General features: G+C 33.7%; 1 protein-coding gene across 2 annotated transcripts in view; it reads left to right on the forward strand.

The window, feature by feature from the left end:
• Window positions 1–21,957, forward strand: part of CWF19L2 (CWF19 like cell cycle control factor 2) — a 194,148-nt gene that overhangs the window by 151,890 nt on the left and 20,301 nt on the right. Inside the window, exons 14-17 of one of the 2 annotated variants that reach the window (XM_079929782.1) lie at window positions 10,493–10,609; window positions 14,555–14,596; window positions 15,575–15,730; window positions 17,683–17,763. In XM_079929782.1, the coding sequence (XP_079785908.1) occupies window positions 10,493–10,609; window positions 14,555–14,596; window positions 15,575–15,730; window positions 17,683–17,763 (396 nt within the window). The remainder of the gene's footprint in view (window positions 1–10,492; window positions 10,610–14,554; window positions 14,597–15,574; window positions 15,731–17,682; window positions 17,764–21,957) is intronic. The other variant, XM_079929783.1, reaches the window with a different exon arrangement.

A 21,957-nucleotide genomic window follows, 5' to 3' on the forward strand; every position in this document is an offset into this window, starting at 1 on the left:
GTATATCTTCTTTGGAGAAATGTCTATTTAGGTCTTCTGCCCATTTTTGGATTGGGTTGTTTGTTTTTTTGTTATTGAGCTGCATGAGCTGCTTGTAAATTTTGGAGATTAATCCTTTATCAGTTGCTTCATTTGCAAATAATTTCTCCCATTCTGAGGGTTGTCTTTTGGTCTTGTTTATGGTTTCCTTTGCTGTGCAAGAGCTTTTAAGTTTCATTTGGTTCCATTTGTTTATTTTTGTTTTTATTTCCATTTCTCTAGGAGGTGGGTCAAAAAGGACCTTGCTGTGATTTATGTCATAGAGTGTTCTGCCTATGTTTTCCTCTAAGAGTTTATCTGATAGTCTCTGGCCTTACATTTAGGTCTTTAATCCATTTTGAGTTTATTTTTGTGTATGGTGTTAGGGAGTGTTCTAATTTCATACTTTTACATGTACCTGTCCAGTTTTCCCAGCACCACTTATTGAAGAGGCTGTCTTTTCTCCACTGTATATTCTTGCCTCCTTTATCAAAAATAAGGTGACCATATTTGCGTGGGTTTATCTCTGGCTTTCTCTCCTGTTCCATTGATCTATATTTCTGTTTTTGCACCGGTACCATACTGTCTTGATTACTGTAGCTTTGTAGTATAGTCTGAAGTCAGGGAGCCTGATTCCTCCAGCTCCATTTTTCATTCTCAAGATTGCTTTGGCTATTCGGGGTCTTTTGTGTTTCCATACAAATTGTGCCACTCTTATTCAACATAGTTTTGGAAGTTCTAGCCACAGCAATCAGAGAAGAAAAAGAAATAACAGGAATCCAAGTCAGAAAAGAAGTAAAGCTGTCACTGTTTGCAGATGACATGATACTCTACATAGAGAATCCTAAAGATGCTACCAGAAAACTCCTAGAGCTAATCAATGTATTTAGTAAAGTAGCAGGATACAAAATTTATGCACAGAAATCCCTTGCATTCCTATACACTAATGATGAAAAATCTGAAATTGAAATCAAGAAAACACTCCCATTTACCATTGCAACACAAAGAATAAAATATCTAGGAATAAACCTACTTAAGGAGACAAAAGACCTGTATGCAGAAAATTATAAGACACTGATGAAAGAAATTAAAGATGATACAAATACATGGAGAGATATACCATGTTCTTGGATTGGAAGAATCAACATTGTGAAAATGACTCTACTACCCAAAGCAATCTACAGTTTCAATGCAATCCCTAATTCTTATATTAAGTAAATAATTATTGTGTACCTGATGTATGCCAGAACCTCAGTAGTCACTGGGGAAAAGTAGAAAATCAGATATACGTGTGGAGCTTGTATTCTAGTGAAATAGAGCAGAGAATAAAAAACGTAATGATTGCCCTGATATAAAAGAAAGTGTTGTTATGAAGCAGATATAGAGAGCAAATGTGATAAAATAATGGGAGAGTGTTTTTTGAGAAGGTGGTGTAGAAGGCTTCTCTGAGGAGGTATTTTAGTAAAGGTATGAAAGATGAGAAGAAGCAAGCAACATGAAGCTATGAATGAATAATGTTTCAGAAAGATATCAGTGAGTGAAAAGCCTTGAGGAGGAAGTAAGGCAGGCATTTATGGGACAGAAAAAAGATCAGTATAGCCGGAGTGGAGTGAGTGAGAAAAAGTGGTAGGAGAGGAAGTTCAATTAATGCTAGTTTCAAGAATTAATAGTTTGGGGAATATACATATACATATTAATTAATTTGTTTGTTGTATATACATACTTACACATACACACAAGCACCTGTGTAGCCAAAGAACTGGCATTGACTTTTCCATTCCAATTCTAGACTTTAATATCTTTAGGTCATTAAGACAGTCAGTTTATCAGTTTGGATTTTGGTTTCTTTGTTTCCTTACCCTTCCTTTTCTTTTTCTTTCTTTTCCTCTAGACTTTATCAAAAAGTAAAAGTAAAAATTCCATTCAAAATTTAATCAATCAAAACCCCAACCTTAATCACTTATATTAATTTTTCTATGTTCTTTTCTAGATTGTTACATAAACATTCGCATTTTCATAATTATGACATTATATATAAATATTTCATTCCCTTTTCATCTAGTCCCTACCTTTAAAAAATGTATGAATAAATTAAACATAAAGTAACACAAAGTTTTCAGTAATTCTTTACAAGAAGTTTGGGTTTTTTTCAATGACTTCATTTTCTCTAATGCACTGAAGACAGGCCAGGTCCAGGGGAGGCCCAGAGGTGTGAAGTGTATAAACCTTTTTTTAGCCTCCTACCTTATAGTCGGTGTCCCAAAGTAGGCATTTCTCAATTAACTAGTGAAAGGAAACTGTTGGCCAGTAAAGAGACATTTTCTATTTCTTCAACTCATATATTATTTCATACATTCCTTTTCCTAGTCTCAGTTTTCCTCTTCTGCTGTGAGGTAATCCACATTTTCCATTAGAGATTTGTAAAGGTATTAAATCTTCTTTTGCCTTTAACTTACTGAGCATTGGCTGATGTTTCTTCCCTCTCAGACTAGTCGTTTCATTCTGATTTCATTTTAATACCATTTGAATCTCTTTTCTTGGTCTATGCTTTATTATGCTATCTTAGCTTTAATAACTGCTATCTAGCTTCAGCCTTTCATCCGTGAATATTTTAATATAGAAATGTTTGAAATATTGGTTCGAAGGAATTTCATCTATTTACTACAATATCTGACTGCTTATCCCATCTGTTGTAGCTAATAGGTTATTTTATTAATCTGAATAAACAGTAAGAAATTATTCCTTTTAGTTGTTACCTCAGTAATTATATATGATTATGAGTTTCTAAGGAATTACTTTGCGTTAGGTAGTAATAATTTAACAGTATTCTAAAGCAGTTCAGCAATTCTCACTCAGCTTGAATTTCTAATACTTAAAGTTAATGTCGTAAATCCAAATGTATTAATGAAGCTATGTGAGTACTCATTAGAGTCAGACAGTTATGTAAGTTTCTGATCATAAATTGTCCCTGCCTTCTCCCTCTTTTTTAAAAATAAAAGTTATCTCTCCCCTTCTTGTCTTAACACTATCCTTTACTTAAAAGAAAAAAAAAGTACTTTGATTTTAGAGCAGTTTTAGATTTACTGCTGCACATGAACGTTACATGCTGCAATGAACGTTGATATGCATATATCTTTTTGAATTAGTGTTCTGTTTTTTTTAAGTAAATACTCAGAAGTGAAATTGCTGGATCATATGGCAGTTTTATTTTTAATTTTTTGAGGAAGCTCCACACTGTGTTCCATAGTGCCTTCACCAATTTATATTCCCACCAACAGTGTAGCAGGGTCACCTCTTGTCCACATCCTCACCAACACTTGTTATTTGTTTTTTTGATGATAGCCATTCTGCCAGGTATGAGGTGGCATCTCATTGTGGTTTTGATTTGCACTTCCCTCATTGTTAGTGATGTTGAGCATCTTTTCATGTGTCTGTTGGCCATCTGTATATCTTCTTTGGAAAAATTTCTGTTTGGTCCTCTGCCCATTTTTTAATCAGTTGTTTTTTTGGTCTTGAGCTATATGACTTCTTTTGTATATTTTGGATATTAACCCCTTATCTATCATTTGCAAGTATTTTCTCCCATTCAGTAGGCTGCCTTTTCATTTTGTTGATGATTTCTTTCACTATGTAAAAGCTTTTTAGTTTGACGTAATCCCATTTATTTATTTTTGCTTCCGTTTCCCTTACTCGAGGAGACATATGCAAAAAAATGTTGCTAAGATCAATTTCAAAGAGTGTACTACCTATAGTTTTCTCTAGAAGTTTTCTGGTTTCAGGTCTTACATTTAAATCTTTAATCCATTTTGAATTTTTTTAATATGGTGTGAGAAAGTAGTCTAGATTGATTCTTTTGCATGTACCTATCCAGTTTTCCCAACACCATTTATTGAAGAGGCTATCTTTTCTCTTTTGTATATTCTTGCTTCTTTTGTTGTAGATTAACTGAACATGTAAGCATGGGTTTATTTCTGGGCTCTCTATTCTGTTTCATTGATCTATGTGTCTGTTTTTAATGCCAGTACCATTCTGTTTTGATTACTATAGCTTTGTAGTATAATTTGAAATCAGGAAGTGTGATACCTCCAACTTTGTTCATCTTTCTCAAGATTGTTTTGGCTGTTCAGGGTATTTTATATTTTTATACAAACTTTAGAATTATTTGTTCTAGTTCTGTGAAATATGCCAATGGTATTTTGATAGGGATTGCATTGAATCTCCAGGTTGCCTTGGGTAGTATGGTCATTTTAAACGATATTACTTCTTCCAGTCTATGAACACAGAATTTCTTTCCATTTATTTTTGTCATCTTCATTTTCTTTCATCAATGTCTTATACTTTTCAGAGTACAATTTGTTTACCTTCTTGGTAAGATTTATTTGTAGGTATTTTGTTCTTTTTGATGCAACTGTAAATGAGACTGTTTTCTTAATTTTTTCTTTCTGATTGTTTGTTATTAGTGAATAAAAATGCCACAGACTTCTGTGTATTAATTTTGTATCCTGCAACTTTACTGAATTCACTTATTAGTTCTAATAGTATTTTTGGTAGCATCTTGAGGACTTTCTATATATAGTATCATGTCATCTGCAGTGAGTTTTACTTCTTCCTTTCCAGTTTAGATTCCTTTTATTTCTTTTACTTGTCTGATTGCTGTGTCTAAATACAAGTGGCAAGAGTTGGCTTCCTTTTCTTTTTCTTTTATTTATTTTTTATTTTTTAATTGAAATATAGTTGATTTACAATATTATGTTAGTTCCAGGTTTATAACATAGTGATTCAGTATTTATATAGATTATACTCCATTTAAAGTTATTACAAAATAATAGCTATATGTCCCTGTGCTGTACAATATAGCCTTGTTGCTTATTTATTTTATACATAGAAGTTTGTATCTCTTAAACCCCTATCCTTATTTTCCCCTCCCCCACCCCTCTCTCCACTGGTAACCACTAGTTTGTTCTCTGTATTTGTTTTATTTTATTCATTTGCTTATTTTATTTTTTTTGATTCCACATATAAGTGATAACATACAGTGTTTGTATTTCTTTGTCTGACTTACTTCACTAAGCATTATACCTCTTAGATCCATCCACATTGTTACAATTGGCAGAATTCATTCTTTTACTATGGCTGAGTAATATTCCATTGTGTGTGTGTGTGTGTGTGTGTGTGTGTGTATTACATCTTCTTTATTCATCTGTTGATGGACACTTAGGTTGCTTCCATATCATGGCTATTGTAAATAATACTGCTGTGAACATTGGGGTGATGTGTCTTTTCAATTATTGTTTTCATTTTCTTCAGATGTATACCTGGGAGGGGAACTGCTGGATCGTATGATAGTTCTATATTTAGTTTTTTGAGGAACCTCCATACTGTCTTCTGTAGCGACTTCCAATTTACATTCCCAGCAACAGTGTACAGGGTTTCCTTTTCTCCACATCCTTGTCAACATTTGTTATTTATAGACTTTTTGATGATAGCCATTCTCACAGATGTGAGGTAATATCTTTGGCTTTGATTTGCATTTCTCTGATGGTTAGAAATGTTGAGCAACTTTTCATGTGCCTATTAGCCATCTGTATATCTTCCTTGGAAAAATATCTATTCTAGTTTCTGCCCATTTTTCAATTGGGTTATTTGGTTTTTTGATATTGAATTTTATGAGCTGTTTATATATTTTGGATGTTAACCCCTTATTGGTCATATGATTTGCAAATATTTTCTCCCATTCAGTAGGTTGTCTTTTCATTTTGTGGATGGTGTCTTTCGCTGTGCAAAAGCTTTTAAGTTTAATTAGGTCCCATTTGTTTATTTTTTATTTTGTTTCTTTTGCCTTAGGAGACTGATGTGAAAACATAACACCATGATTTTTGTCACAGAGTGTTCTGCCTATAATGTTCTTCTAGGAGTTTTATGAGTTAATTTTTGCATATGGTGTGAGAAACTGTTCTAATTTTATTCTTTTACATGTAGCTGGTCAGTTTTCCCAGCACCTCTTATTGAGGAGACTGTCTTTTCCTTTGTATATTCTTGCCTCCTTTGCCATAGATTAATTGACCATAGGTTCATGAGTTTATTCCTGGGCTTTCTGTTCTACTTAATTGATCTCTGTGTCTGTTTTTGTGCCAGTACCATACTGTTGTGATTTTACTGTAGCTTTGTAGTATCAGCTGAACTCAGGGAGTGTGATACCTACAGTTTGTTCTTTTTTTCTTAAGATTGCTTTAGCTATTCAGGATCTTTTATTCTGTGAAAAATATCATGGTTATTTTAATATGGGTTGCATTAAACTTGTAGATTGCTTTGAGTAATATGGACATTTTAACCGTGTTATTTCTTCCAATCCATGAACACAGGATATCTCTCCATTTCTTTGTATCATCAGTTCCCTTCATTAGTGTCTTATAGTTTTCAGAGTATAGGTCTTTCACATGATTAGTTAAGTTTATTTCTAGGTGTTTTCTTCTTTTTGATGCAATTTTATATGGGATTTGATTTCTTGCCTTTTCTGATAATTTATTATTAATATATAGAAAAACAATAGATTTCTGTATATTAATCTTTTATCCTGCAACTTTACTGAATTCATTTATTTGTTATAGTAGTTTTTTGTAGCATCTTTAGGATTTGATATGTATAGTATCATGTCATCTGCAAACAGTGACAGTTTTACTTCTTTTTAATTTGCAGTCTTTTTTTTGTCTTTTTCTTCTCTGCTGTCGCTAAACACAGATGGTGAGAGTGGGCATCCTTTTTATTCCTGATCTTAGAGGAAATGCTTTCAGCTTTTCACTGTTGAGTATAATGTTGGCTGTGAGTTTTTCATGTATGGCTGTATTATATTGGTGTATGTTCTCTGTATACCCACTTTGTTGAGTTTTTGTTATAAATGGGTCTTGAATTTTGTCTAAAGCTTTTTCTGCATTTATGGAGATGATCATATGATTTATACTCTTCAGTTTTTTTATGTGGTGTATCGTGTTGCATCAAATACAATTTTTTGTTTCCTCACTTTCAGTATGTATGTCTTTAGATCTGAAGTGAATCTCTTGGAAGCAGCATATGTATCATTCTTGTTTTTTTTTACCAAATTAGTTGCTCTGTGTCTTTGTTGCTATTTTGTTAATTGTATTCCTGTTGTTTTTATAGTTCTTCTTCATTCCTTTCTTCTCCTTTTGCTCTCTTTCCTTGTGATTTGATGACTGTCTTTAGTGTTACATTTGGATTTCTTTTTCTTTTTTGTGTATCTATTACTGGTTTTTGATTTTTTTAGTTACCATGATGTTCATATGTAGCAACATACATATTTGCATATATATATATATATATATATATAAAATCTTTATTTTAAATTAATGATCTGTTAAGTTTATACTCATTCTAACCACACTACATTTTACTGCCCTCCCCCCAACATTTAATGTTTTTGTTGTCATATTTTACATCTTTCTGTTTTGTGTATCCCTTAACTACTTATTGCAGGTATGGATAATTTTTTTACTTTTATCTCTTAACCTTCCTATTTGTAAGTGGTTGATCTACTACCTTTAATGTATGTTTCCCTTTCCCAGTGAGACTTTTCTTTCCATAATTTTCTTACTTCTAGTATGGCCTTTTCTTTTCTCCTTAGAGAAGTCTTTTTATCATTTCTTGTAAAGCCAGTTTAGTGCTGAACTCTTTCAGCTTTTGCTTATCTTTAAAATGCTTTAACTCTCCTTCAGACCTGAATGATGACATCGCCAAGTAGAGTATTGTTGGTTGTAGGTTTTTTCTTTTCATCATTTTAAAGATATCATGCCCTTCCCTTCTGGCCTGCAATTTCTGCTGAAAAGTCAGCTGATAGCCTTATGGGAGTTACCTTATATGTAACTAGCTGCTTTTCTCATGCTGCTCTTAAGATTCTCTCTTCGTCTTTAATTTTTGCAATTTTAATTATAATGTGTCATGGTGTAGACACATTGGGTTCATCTTGTTTGGAAGTCTCCATAGCTTCCTATACCTATATCTGTTTCCTTCTTAAGGTTAGGGAAATTTTCAGCCATAATTTCATTGAATACATTTTCTACCCCTTTTTCTTTCTCTGCTCCTTCTGGGACCCCTATAATGTGAATATTAGTATGCTTGATGTTGTCTCAGAGGTCTTTCTCAATTTGTCCTCATTTTTAAAACCCTTTTTTTTGTTGTTGTTCAGCTTGAGTGATTTCCACTACTCTGTCTTCCAGATCTTCCAGATCTCTGATCAGTTCCTCTGTATCAGTTCCTCTGAATCAATCTACTGTTGTTTTGTTCTAGTATATATTTTTCTTTTAGTTCTTGTATTCTTTAGTTCTCTTTGGTTCTTCTTTGTATTTTCTAACTCTTTTTTGAAATTGTCAATGTGTTCATCCCTTTTTCTCCCAAGTTCAGTTAACATATTTATGATCATTATCTTGAATTCTTTATTGGGTCAATTGCTTATCTTTGTTTAGTTGCTTTTCTTTTTTTTTCCCTGAGGTTATGTCTTGTTCCTTCACTTGGAACATTTCCTTCATCTCCTCATTTTACCCAATTCTGTGTTTTTTCACTCGGTGTTAAGTATGTCAGTTACTTCTCCCCATCTTCAGAAGTAGCCTTATATAAGAGACATCCTTTGGAGCCTGGCAGCATGCACCCCTTTGGTCACCAGAGCCCTATTCCTAGGGGTGCCCCCTATATGGACTGCGTGTACCCTTCTGTTGCAGTAGGGTCAACTTCCATTGGGCAGCTGGTATGTGGGGCTGAACCCCAGCTTAGTTGGCTGTGGTGCCTCTTGGCACAACTTGCAGGCCTGCTGGAGTGCAGGGTGGGCTTTTCTCGTGGTTGTCTGTTTCAACCTATGGGATGTGGGGCTGCTGCCGTCTGCTGGTCGGTGGGGTAGGCTTCTCAAGTGGTTCATTGCATGCCTAGCAGGGCTCAGGGCTGATGCCAGCTTGCTGGAGGACAGGCCTGGTCCTTGGCACTAATAAGCTAGAGGGAGGATTCTGAAATGGTGCTTGCCAGTGCTGGTGTTATTGAGGTAGAATGAGCTGCCAAAAATGGCTGCTGCCAGCTTTTCTGTCCCCAGGGGGAGTCCCAGTTGCTTCCTGCCTGTCTCGGAGGCTCTCCAAGAGCAGCAAGTGGGTCTGAAACAGGCTCCTTTCAAACTAGTGCCTCTGTGCTAGGACTCAGAGCATGTGAGATTTTGCAGACAACCTTTAAGAATGGAGTCCCTATTTCCTATTGCCCTTGGGATCTCTCCCATATGCAAACCTTGCAGGCCTTCAAAGCCAGACATTCTGGGAGCTCATCTTCATGGTGCAGGTCCCCTGCCTGGGAGCCCAGTGTGGGGTTCACACTCCTTGCTTCTTGTGGAGGACCTCTATAATTGTAATATTCCTCTGGTTTGTGGGTTGCTGACCTGGGGGTGTAGGTCCTGACTAAAGTGCATCTCCAGCGCTGTTGCCTGTCTCATTGTGGTTCCTTCTTTATGTCTTTAGTTGTGGAGTATCTTTTCTGCTGGTCTTCAGGTTGTTCTTACAGGTAGTTGCTCTGTAATTAGTTGTAATTTTGTTGTGCCTGTGGGAGGAGGTGAGCTCAGGGTCTTCCTAGTCCAACGTCTTGGCCACCTCTTCAGTGCTTATTCCTGATATTGTTTTTAATTGTGAATATTTTGGGGATTTAACTGTAAATTTAAGTAGATAGCCATATCCACACACACTCCTAGTTTCTCCTCTTACAGTGAAGTTTTAAAAATTTGCATAATTTTGTAAAGCAATTAATAAATAAATTTATTAATTCATTATTTCTCTTACATAAAATTTTTCTAGCTAAAACCTAGCGAAAAATTATAGAAAATAGGATCAAGCCTCGTTGAAGAATATTTATGGTTCTTATAAACACCTTTTCCTCTCTACATATATACTAATTGACCTTTTTTGTTTTTAGACAGTTTGTGTAAAATGAAAAAATAGTACCAACTTGTAGGTAATACATGTATGTAAATAAATAGAACTTAACCAGTGCTGTAAAGCCATACAGAGGTTATTTCTCTTTTCCCAGCCAATGAGGGAAGGAAGACCTGATTAACAGGCATCAGTTTAACTTTCGTATCACTACCAGGTCATGTATTTCTTTTATTCTTGCAAAATTTGTGCTGTTTCAAGGGCTTTGAAGGCATATAGCTTTCTCAGGTGAAGGATAAAGTGTCATTCATTCTACCCTTTGGTAAGCTTAATCTTTGAGGTATAGCAGTCAAAATTGAGACTTATGCAATAAGTTTCTGATTATTGAAAGATATCTTCATGGATTTTAAATTTTTAAATAGTGAATGTCTTTAAAATATTAAACTATAATATATTACTTATGAGCAGGTTTATTTTATTAACTGTTAGCCATGTTAACCTATGAGGGGCTCATCTTTCAGAACTGAGAATAGCAATAACATTTCGCCTTTGCATCTTTTTTCCCATAGGTTTATTTATGTTTACCCAACTTACGATCTCTTACTGAAGGGCACTGCTTGATAGTCCCTTTGCAGCACTATAGAGCAGCTACCTTATTGGATGAAGACATCTGGGAGGAAATTCAGGTCAGCATGATAATGCTCATGATCATTGTAATGATCAAGAGCAGTTTTTACACACTATTGTGATAAATTCTAACAAGTTTTATGCCTTCATTCAATGATTTTACTTTCTGAATTTAAACAAGTATACATTTCCATAGTTGTGTATAACTGTGGGTCATGATGTTTTCACCACTCACTTTTTACTTTATTGAAAGCTTTAAATAAAAATTTTTATTGAGGTATAATTGTCATATAATATATTAGTTCCAGGTATACAACTGAAAGCTTTTGTCTACTAAATAAACTATGATCAAGTAATAATTATTTTTACTTTAAAAGAAATCAATGTAAGATTTCTAATATTTGCTTTCGTGGAACATGAAATAATCATTCTTACCACAGTAAGCTAATAAATTACAGCCAAAGGAAAGATGTTTTCAGATAATAAAAAATAATTTTTGGAACTTAGTGGTTTACATTTAGCAATTGTCATATTTTCCTATAATGGCATTGACCTTTTCTGCTGCTATGTTTTGTCATGATTTTGTTACCAGCTTTAATTTCCATACTTTTCCCTTATAGCCTTTTGGATTCAGGGATTGTGTGTGTGTGTGTGTGTGTGTGTGTGTGTGTGTGTGTGTGTGTGAATGAATGTCTGTGTCTGTGTCTGATTCTTCAAGAAATTGAAAGGCACAACGTGGGTGAAATTGCTGCTGAATTGCAAGACCTTATAATGACCAAAATAGAGAGAGAGAGAGAGAAAGGGAGGGAGGGAGGGAGGAAGGAAGGAAGGAAGGGAGAAAAAGAGAGAGAGAGAGAGAGAGAAGGAAGGAAGGAAGGGAGGCAGGTCCTGTTTTTCTAATGACTGACAAGTGAATAGGGTGAATAGGGGTTATAGGAACCCCTAGTTAGAAAACACGAAAATTTTAAGACTTCTAAAGAGACTAATACTAGTCTTTGTATCATGCTGATAAAGATACCAAGAGAGGAGATATTTTGACTGTATTTCATGAAATTCCGTCTTTTAACTCCCTGAAATCTTTTAGTTTATGCTGTGAAAGTTAAAGGGCAAACTGTTTTAATGCATCTGTGGCCCAGCAAGGGTAAAAGTGTGGATAAGTGTATTTGATGTGAAAAAAATTTTTCTTTTTCTAATAGTGGATTCCAGTGCAGTAAATAATTTAAAGTGGAAAGTGTGGCAGATTTGGTTTTGAGAATTATTTGGGGACTTTTCTGGAATGCTTTCTAAAAATGTATACATGCAAAACTGATTTAACTTAGAGCAAAAATAAAGTGCCAAAAAGATTTTAAGTTATACAGGAATCTAGTATGTATGTTATATGTTTTTGTAAGAAATTAAGTTACTTGGGCTTCCCTGGTGGCGCAGTGGTTGGGAGTCCGCCTGCCGATGCGGGGGGCGCGGGTTCGTGTCCCGGTCCGGGAGGATCCCACGTGCCGTGCGGCAGCTGGGCCCGTGAGCCATGGCCGCTGGGCCTGCGCGTCCGGAGCCTGTGCTCCGCGGCGGGCGAGGCCACGGCAGTGAGAGGCCCGCGTACCGCCAAAAAAAAAAAGAAGAAATTAAGTTACTTGATGAAAAACACCGAGTTGGATAAAGAAGAAATTTATTCAGTTCAGTAGATACTGAGTGCATGAATGTATGATCATGCAGGTGTTGTGAGAAATGCAGAGATAAAATCACTCATTAATTCTGCCCAAAGGTGTGGTATATACTAGTATAGGTTACATTATGGTTTAGCAGATTTTGTAAGCCAGATGCATTATAGAAAATTGAGTGAGGGAGAAGCCAAATTGTTTTATGTAAATAATGGCATTATAGCTCTCTTTTGTGATAGAAAGAAGTTGTTAGAAGGTGTAAATTACTCTATGATAGTGAATGAAGAAAATATCTGAATTCTAGCTTATTTAAAGAAATGTACTTTTTTTGATTTTTGTTTTTACTTTCAAATATGTACAAAAACTCAAATTAATTATGCCCTGGTTAATACCTTTATGGTCATTCACCTCTTTTAGAGAATATATGTTAAAAATGACTTGACTTAGCAAAAAATTACGTTTGCAAATTCAGGGACCACTTCCTTCAAGTAATTTTTATCACCATCCTCTAGTAACATTTAAATTTAATTTTAGACCTTGTATTTAGTAGAATATACAAAGATATTCAGCAGAGCATGTGGGAATAATCACAGATTTCTAATGATAATATCTAAATTTTTAGTTTTACTAAATATATAGTGAAACTTGTTCCCCTTTAAGTTTATTCTTATCAGTTTGACAAATGAACTTGAACATACGTTATAGTCAGATACTGTAGGTCCATTTTTTAAATATCTCAAATTAGCGGTATGGTGGTGGGGTCGTTGATGCTTATCTACAGTGGGCTTCACTGTGGGGCCATTTCAGTGGAAAACTTCCAGTGTTAGTACCATTGGGTCTTTTTCTTGGGGCTAGTCAGACTCTCCAGAAAACACTCTTTCAGTCTCTTGCCTAGAGCATCTATGTCTGCTTTCCAGTGTTCTGGGAGCTGAGTTGGGAAAGAAGGCTGGTGTGGCAGAATGTCAAACATTTAAGAACACTAAGTAACATTTTTTATGATGCCCCTGTTTTCAGACTGTATACTCTCAACTGTGTCTGGTTTTCCTAGCCCAGCAACTTTGTTGTTTGCCTTCTCCAGAAGTTTATCCTATAGTGTTCTGCTGGTGTGGAGGAGGGGATCCGGTGTGTTAGTTATTTTTTTTCAAAAGACTTTCATCTGTGCCATTGTTTTTCATTACAACTTCACCTCTAGTTCCATAATTCCTTGGTGCTGCCAATTCCTGAGCCTTTTGAGGATTCTGCAGTGTAGCATGGATTTCTTCTTTACCATCCCTGCTAAACTGCCTCCTCCTATATCACCCAACTGTGAACCAGCTTTCTAGTGTTTAAGTCAGATAATATGGGGTGATCTGATTTTTAGCATATTTTCTTTGTTCTAATAGCTTTATGCTGTTTTGAAAATTATCTTAATGTCATTTTTGAGGGGTCACTTCATGAAGGGTGTAGAATTAAATGTGTATGTTCTGTACTATCGCATAACATTTATCTTAGGATAATCCTATCTTTAGACATGTTCTATTTAGAAAATTTGAATAAATTATAGTATTAATATTATATCATCAGCCCTAAATAGCTTTGGTATGTTTAATGAAAATACTTTAATATTTATTTTAAATTCCTTTACGTGTGTTTATCTGAGTTTTTTGTAATGTGGTTTGTAATGTGTAAGAATCGTAACACTCTAGTATAGATTACTTAAATATATTGTAAGGAATATAAGTCCAGATGTGTTAACTAAATGAGGAATTGCAATTAGGTGAGTAATCATAGTTTAGAAACGTGGAAAATAGTGATTACCTGAAGGATGAAGTGTTTTCTACTAGTAATACGGGAATTTTATTTCGCCCCTGTAACATGAGATCTCTACATCTCTGTGAAGCATAAAATAGTTTTGGTATCTTATGATAATGAACTAAAACACTTTCTTCATTGTTTAGTTTTCATATAAATTTTAAAGAATGCATATTATTTAACTATGTATATTGTATTTGTTGTATTGAACTTGGGGAAATCCTGCTTTAATGGAGTTGATAACCTCAAATTATACCATTAAACTCATATTTTTAAATTAAAGTATTATATATATATATATATATATGTATATATATATATGAAGTACTTAAAAGTGTGTATGTGTCCTCGAGGCTATAAGTATGATGTTTATATATTTTATAATATTGAACTATTCTTGTATCACTAATTTAGTACTTTTGAGTTTTCATTTATAATCCATGACATCTTAAGTCTGTCTTCTTCGCTATTATCCAGATAGACTCTAGAACAGTCATCCAACAGTTAAACCTAAATTTTACCACCTAAATGTGATTTTATCTCTTCCTTTTCTTCTTTTAGTTTACTGGAACTGTTTCCAATATATACATAATACTGAGCAGAGTGAGTTTCAGTTAAAAAAAATATGTTGCTTAACTATGTGAAATTATGTGGTAGATTTAGAAAGTAAAGTAACTATAAGGTAACATTGTAGAGTTTAAACATTGTTTACTATTTTTTTATTTTAAAAAATGCTGAGCTTATATATATAGCTGTGATTAGAAATGTAGAGCGAATCCTGTATCTGTTGCTTACTAGGTACCTTTTTACTTTACCTCAAATTATAATTATTCGATTTTTTTTCCTACTTGTTCTTATTTTATAAAATGAGTGGAAAATAGAATAGTGATGAGTGATCAATAATAAGTGATCAGAGGAGACCTGGTCGGAACCCAGAACTCCCAACCCCTACCCAGCAGTAATTTGTAGGCTTTCTTATTTTTGGGTGTCAACAGAGGCTTGAATGGAAAACCTGAACTTCTATCTCCACATGGCAGTAACTAGGCAGGGTCTCAACAACAACCTGGTTGAATCTCTAGGGAATTATGCTGAGTGAAAATTTGCAAGTGAAGGATCAGAAGACATATGAAGGCAACCAGCAAATGAAGTTACTTTGAGGATAGAAAAACAATTGGAAGTGAATTCTGCATGTCTGTTACTGAATTTAAGGATGCCTACCTGCTCAGAGTACCTTTTTTGGTTTTTGGATGTTTTCCTATGATTTTACTGTCAGTTCTATATATTTTACCACCTAAATTTGATTTTTATCTCTTCCTTTTCTTATTTTAGTTTACTGGCACTGTTTCCAATATATACATAATACTGAGCAGAGTGCGTTTCAGTTATAAAAAACACATTGCTTAACTATGTGAAATTATGTGGTAGATTTAGAAAGTAAAGTAACTATAAGGTAACATTGTAGAGTTCAAACATTGTTTACTATTTTTTTTAATTTTAAAAGAATTTATTATACTTTTTATTGTTCTCATATTTTGAATCTCCTCTCAGTGTGTTATTTACCTAGCCATTTCCTCTCTTCAGATGTTTAGAAAATCATTGGTAAAGATGTTTGAAGATAAAGGATTGGACTGTATCTTTTTAGAAACGAATATGAGCATGAAGAAACAGTATCATATGGTTTATGAATGCATTCCTCTCCCAAAGGAAGTGGGTGATATGGCTCCCATCTATTTTAAGGTATTTATGGATAGTCTTTACAGGCATACTTATTTTTTGCTGTATTATGGTTTTATGAATAGTTATCTTTATTCTGATATTTTTTCTCCTATGTACTTATGAAATTTTATATCATATAAAGAAATGAAGTAAAGCACAAAAATTCTGCTATATAAATTTCTGTAGAAGAAATTTGGGATTTTGACCTTTAAAAAGCATGCTTACTTATCAGTATGAATATACTATCAAATGGTAATTTATAATTTTAATTTTTCATTTCTCAAATGAAAAATCAAGTTCTACCTTGAAATACTTTCAAGTCAAAATTGTAGTCATGACTCTAGAAATTTATAATTTAAATTCCTTAGGGCCAAACATAGTTACATGCAAACAGTACAAATTACAATTGCTAAAAAAAAAAAAAAAAATTACAATTGCAGAGACAAGTTATTGCTGCAAGTTTTAGTATTTAATACCTCATCATGCTCTTTGAAAAAGAAACTAAAATCTAACCTTGACATACATCTTTGGACATTGTAATAAATGATTAGAGTTCTTAAGCAATTGTGTCATTATAATGTTCAAGCAGGTTTAACTAAATAGCGTTTGTTTGATACTGGCCTGAGTGCAGTGTAATTTATAAATTTATAATTTATAAATTTGTAAATGTAGAACCATATATGAAATAGTAACGTGTACAATTAAAGAAGAAGATAATGTTTTATGAGGTGGTATAGAAACTTGCAAATGCAACATTTAGACAATATAGATGGTAAATTTTAATTAATATGGACTGTAAATCCCAATAAAAAGAATTATTTTAAAAAAGGATTATTAAACCTGTTAAGGTTGATGAGGTGGTGAAAATCAACTTTTCCTATAGAAATTTTTAAAAACCATCTGATTATTTGCTTTGAAGTCATGCTAGTAAAGTATAGGAAAACAATCCAGATAATTCCCAAACCCATGTCAGTCCTGTATTAAACAGAATCAATTGAGAAAGAGATTATTATGCTTTTCTTCAATTTTTTTTTTCCTCTTGTACTTCCTCAGTGAGCCCTAGGAGATTGTGACTATAGGTATTGAAGTACATAGGGCACAACATAGAGCAGCTACTGTTGCTTATGGTGGGTGACAGAAATGTCATCTCTTAGCAGAATGGTATGCTACTTTTCTTTTATATTGTATCTTTTATATGATCATTAAAGATGTACTTATTTGATTTAGCTTCAATTTTATATTGAATGTGCTACATTATAATGTCAACACAAGCAATCCATGTCTTTTAAATAGGGAGCAGCAGTATACCTGATGTATTTAAACTATGCTTATTTGAATGTTAATTTCACCTTTAAAATTTACTTCATTAGTAATGATGTATAAAAATGAGATTATTTTATAATTATCACCATGGCTTTTCTTTCTATTAAATATTTCTTTACCATAAATACTAGTCATATTGATTAGCTTAGAAAGTCTTATAATTCCATGTCTATGTATTTTTTCCCATGCATTTTTACTCCTTTTTTCTATGGCCAGAAATAGGTCAAGTATTTGGTTGCCAGAAAGCACATAAATTACTGTTCTTATATATGGAAGAAGAACAATAAAACAAAATGAATTTATTTGAGTAGATGTCTATGAATGGAGTAAGGAATTTGTGAACTTTATGTTCACAAATTCCGTTCAATATTAAGTTGCTTGGTCTTACTAAGGATTGTTTTTGTCATGTAAAGGTGAGCTAAAGTTAGTACAAGAGTTAAGAATGAGTAAAATAGTATTATTTTGGCTAAAGATAAGACTTGTATGAAATCAAGAAATTCCAATTTTAAATAACAGAAATTAAAGTCATTCAAACTAATAACCTAACATGTATATTAAACCTTATAATTAATTCACCATATTACTTTACTTTTAAACTCTTTGTATTTACTTGTGCATTATTTTTTAATTGACAAATGGCTGTTTCTTAGAAAGCCATAATGGAAACTGATGAAGAATGGTCTATGAACAAGAAATTAATTGATCTCTCTTCAAAAGATATCAGAAAGTCTGTAAGTATTATTTTTTTTAATATAAGAAATAACCCTACTATTTAGGATCTTTGTAATTTCCATATCTTATTTGAGAAAGAGACCATTTGGCTGAGTGATCAAAGGTGAAGGAAATATAATTCCATAAATAAAGAAGAAATTATTTTCATCCTACCTGGTCTAGCAAATCCTTATTTCTTTAATTGCTTATTTGAATGTTTATTCCTGATCTTTTGGTGCTCTGCCACTGTAGTCCCTATGATTGTTTATGATAACCATAAGACTCTGCCATGAAAGTTGCTCTTAATGGGATTCTCAGGCTCTGGGACAAGTGAGGAGAGATGCCTTCTTGTTACTGAAATTATAATGAGAAAAACATTTTCCTAAAGGCTCTATTTTGAACAATGGAACTCTCTCTCTTTTTTTTTTTTTTTTTTTTTTTACTTATACAAAGGTTTACTGTTATGGTCCTTTAAAACAGTAGTTAAGTTAGATGATGGGTACATTATTCTTTTAGAGACTTTACTAACCATGCTTCATAGTTTAATCTTGATTTGCAGATCAGATTTTAGATACAAGTTACCCTTAGGTTGAGTACTTCTGTAATGACCTCCCTCTTTTCTAGAAATACACATTAAATGGAATAGATATATAATAGAACTGGGGATTCCTTTTTCTTTTCAAAGAGTATTATATGAATGTTTATTGAGTGCCTGCTATTTACCAGGCACTGTTCTACATGCTTTTTATACATAATGGAACAAAACAAAGGCTTTATGTAGCTAATAGTCTAGTGCAGGAGTTGGGAACTGCACTCTGTGTGCTAAATCCAGCCTGCTGCCTGTTTGTGTAAATGAAGTTTTATCGTAATACAGCTAAATCCCTTTTTTTTTTCTTAACATCTTTATTGGAGTATAATTGCTTTACAATAGTGTGTTAGTTTCTGCTTTATAACAAAGTGAATCAGCTATACATATACATATATCCCCATATCTCTTCCCTCTGTGTCTCCCTCCCAACCTCCCTATCCCACCCGTCTAGGTGGTCACAAACCACTGAACTGATCTCCCTGTGCTATGTGGCTGCTTCCCACTAGCTATCTATTTTACATTTGGTAGTATATATAAGTCCATGCCACTCTCTCACTTCTTCCCAGCTTACCCTCCCCCACCCCGCCCCCGTGTCCTCAAGTCCATTCTCTATGACTATATTCCTGTGCTGCTGCTAGGTTCTTCATAACCTTTTTTTTTTTTTTTTTTTTTTTTAGATTCCATACATATGTGTTAGCATATGGTATTTGTTTTTCTCTTTCTGACTTATTTCACTCTGTAGGACAGACTCTAGGTCCATCCACCTCACTACAAATAACTCAATTTCGTTTCTTTTTGTGGCTGAGTAATATTCCATTGTATATATGTGCCACATCTTCTTTATCCATTCATCGGTCGATGGACACTTAGGTTGCTTCCATGTCCTGACTATTGTAAATAGAGCTGCAATGAACATTGTGGTACATGACTCTTTTTGAATTGTGGCTCTCTCAGGGTATATGCCCAGTAGTGGGATTGCTGGGTCGTATGGTAGTTCTATTTGTAGTTTTTTAAGGAAGCACCATACTGTTCTCCATAGTGGCTGTATCAATTTACATTCCCACCAACAGTGCAAGAGGGTTCCCTTTTCTCCACACCCTCTCCAGCGTTTATTGTTTGTAGATTTTTTGATGATGACCTTTCTGACTGGTGTGAGATGATACCTCATTTTAGTTTTGATTTGCATTTCTCTAATGATTAGTGATGTTGAGCATTCTTTCATGTGTTTGTTGGCAATCTGTATATCTTCTTTGGAGAAATGTCTAGGTCTTTTGCCCATTTTTGGATTGGGTTTTTTGTTTTTTTGATATTGAGCTGCATGAGTTGCTTATAAATTTTGGGATTAATCCTTTGTGAATTGCTTCATTTGCAAATATTTTCATGCATTCTGAGGGCCGTCTTTTCATCTTGTTTATGGTTTCCTTTGCTGCCAAAGGTTTTAAGTTTCAGAGGTACTGTTTTTGGCTGCTTTCATGCTACAAGGATAGAGTTGAGAGTTGCAATAGAAATTTTATGATCTGCAAAGCCCAAATTATTTTATTTAAATTACAATTTTATTATAGGTTTTTAAAATTGTTTTTTAAGTTTTTAAAATTTTGCTGACCCCTCCTCTAGCAGATGTCACTAGAATATTTCTCTCCCATTTTTTGTTTTGGAAAGCCAGACCTGATACATGTGACTGATAGAATTCACTATTTTATTTATTATATCCCAGGCCAAAGGTTGAAATCTCATTGTATTATTGGAGGTAGTTTTAATTCAAAAGTAAAACCATTGTCTATTGTCTTTTTTAAAAATTAAAAAAAAAGTAATACAATTTTTAAAGGTTACTTTCCATTTACAGTTATTACAAAATATTGGCTATATTCCCCGTGTTGTACAAAACATCCTTCAGCCTATCTTACACTCAGTAGTTTGTACCTCCAACTTCCCCGCCCCTGTATTGCCCCCCACCATTGGTACTGGTAACCACTAGTTTGTTCTCTGTATCTGTGTGTCTGCTTCTTTTTTCTTCTATTCACTAGTTTGTTGTATTCTTTAGATTCCACATATAAGTGATATCATATAATCTTTCTCTTTCTCTGTCTGACTTATTTCACTTAGCATAATGCCTTCCAAGTCCATCTATGTTGCTGCAAATGGCAAAAATTGTTCTTTTTTATGACTGAGTAGTATTCCATATATACATATATACACCACATCTTCTTTATCCATTCATCTGTTAATGGACACTTAGGTTGCTTCCATATCTTGGCTATTGTAAATAATGCTGCTATGAACATTGGGGTGCATATATCTTTTCAAATGAGTGTTTTGGGGTTTTTTCTGATATATATACTCAAGAGAGGAATTGCTGGGTCATATGGTAGTTCTATTTGTAGTTTTCTGAGAAACCTCCATACTGTTTTCCTCAGTGGCTGCACCATTTTACTTTCCCACCAACAGTGTAGGAGGGTTCCCTTTTCTTCACATCCTTGCCAGCATTTGTTATTTGTTTTCTTTTTAATGATAGCTGCTCTGAAGGTGTGAGGTGACATTTCATTGTGGTTTAGGTTTTGATTTGCATTTCCCTGATGATTAGCGATGTTGAGCATCTTTTCATATGCCTGTTGGCCATCTTCATTTCCTCTTTGGAAAAATATCTATTCAGTTCTTCTGTCTTTTTTTTAATTGGGTTTTTTGGTTTCTTGATACTGAGTTGTATGAGCTGTTTATATATGTTGGATATTAATCCCTTATTGGTCATATCATTTGCAAAAATTTTCTCTCATTTAGGAGTTTGTCTTTTCATTTTGTTGATGATTTTCTTTGCTGTTCAAAAGCTGTTAAATTTACTTAGGTCCTATTTGTTTATTTTTGCTTTTATTTCATTTACTCTAGGAGACTGATCCAAAAAAATATTCCTGTGATTCATGTCAGTCAGTGTTCTGCATGTATTTTCCTGTAGGAGTTTTATAGTATCCAGTCTTAAATTTAGGTTTTAATCCATTTTGAGTTTTATTTTTGTATGGTATTAGAGAATGTTCTAATTTCATTCTTTTACATGTAGCTATCCAGTTTTTCCAGCACTACTTATTGAAAAGACTGTCTTTTCTTCATTATATATTCTTGCCCCCTTTGTCATAGATTAATTTACCATTAAGTATGTGGGTTTATTTCTGGGCTGTCTATTCTGTTCCTTTGATCTATATGTCTGTTTTTATGCCAGTATCATACTGTTTTAATGACTGTAGCTTTGTAGTATAATCTGAAGTCAGGGAGCATGATTCCTCCAGGTTTGTTTTTCTTTCTCAAGATTGTTTTGGCTATTCAGAGTGTTTCAAAGGTACAATCTCCCAAGACTGAACTAAGAAAAAATAGAAAAGATGAACAGACCAATTACCAGTAATGAAATTGAGTCAGTAATTTAAAAATTCCCAACAAACAAAAGTCTAGAACCAGATGGCTTCACAGGTGAATTCTACCATTTATCCTTCTGAAACTATTCCAAAAAATTACAGAGGAAGGAATGCTTCCAAACTGATTCTATGAAGCCAACATCACCCTGATACCAAAACCAAAGATATCACAAAAAAGAAACTTACAGGTCATTATCACTGATGAACATAGATGCAAAAATTCTCAA

The sequence above is a fragment of the Stenella coeruleoalba genome (genome assembly GCF_951394435.1).
Source record: "Stenella coeruleoalba genome assembly, chromosome: 8".
Lineage (NCBI taxonomy): Eukaryota > Metazoa > Chordata > Mammalia > Artiodactyla > Delphinidae > Stenella > Stenella coeruleoalba.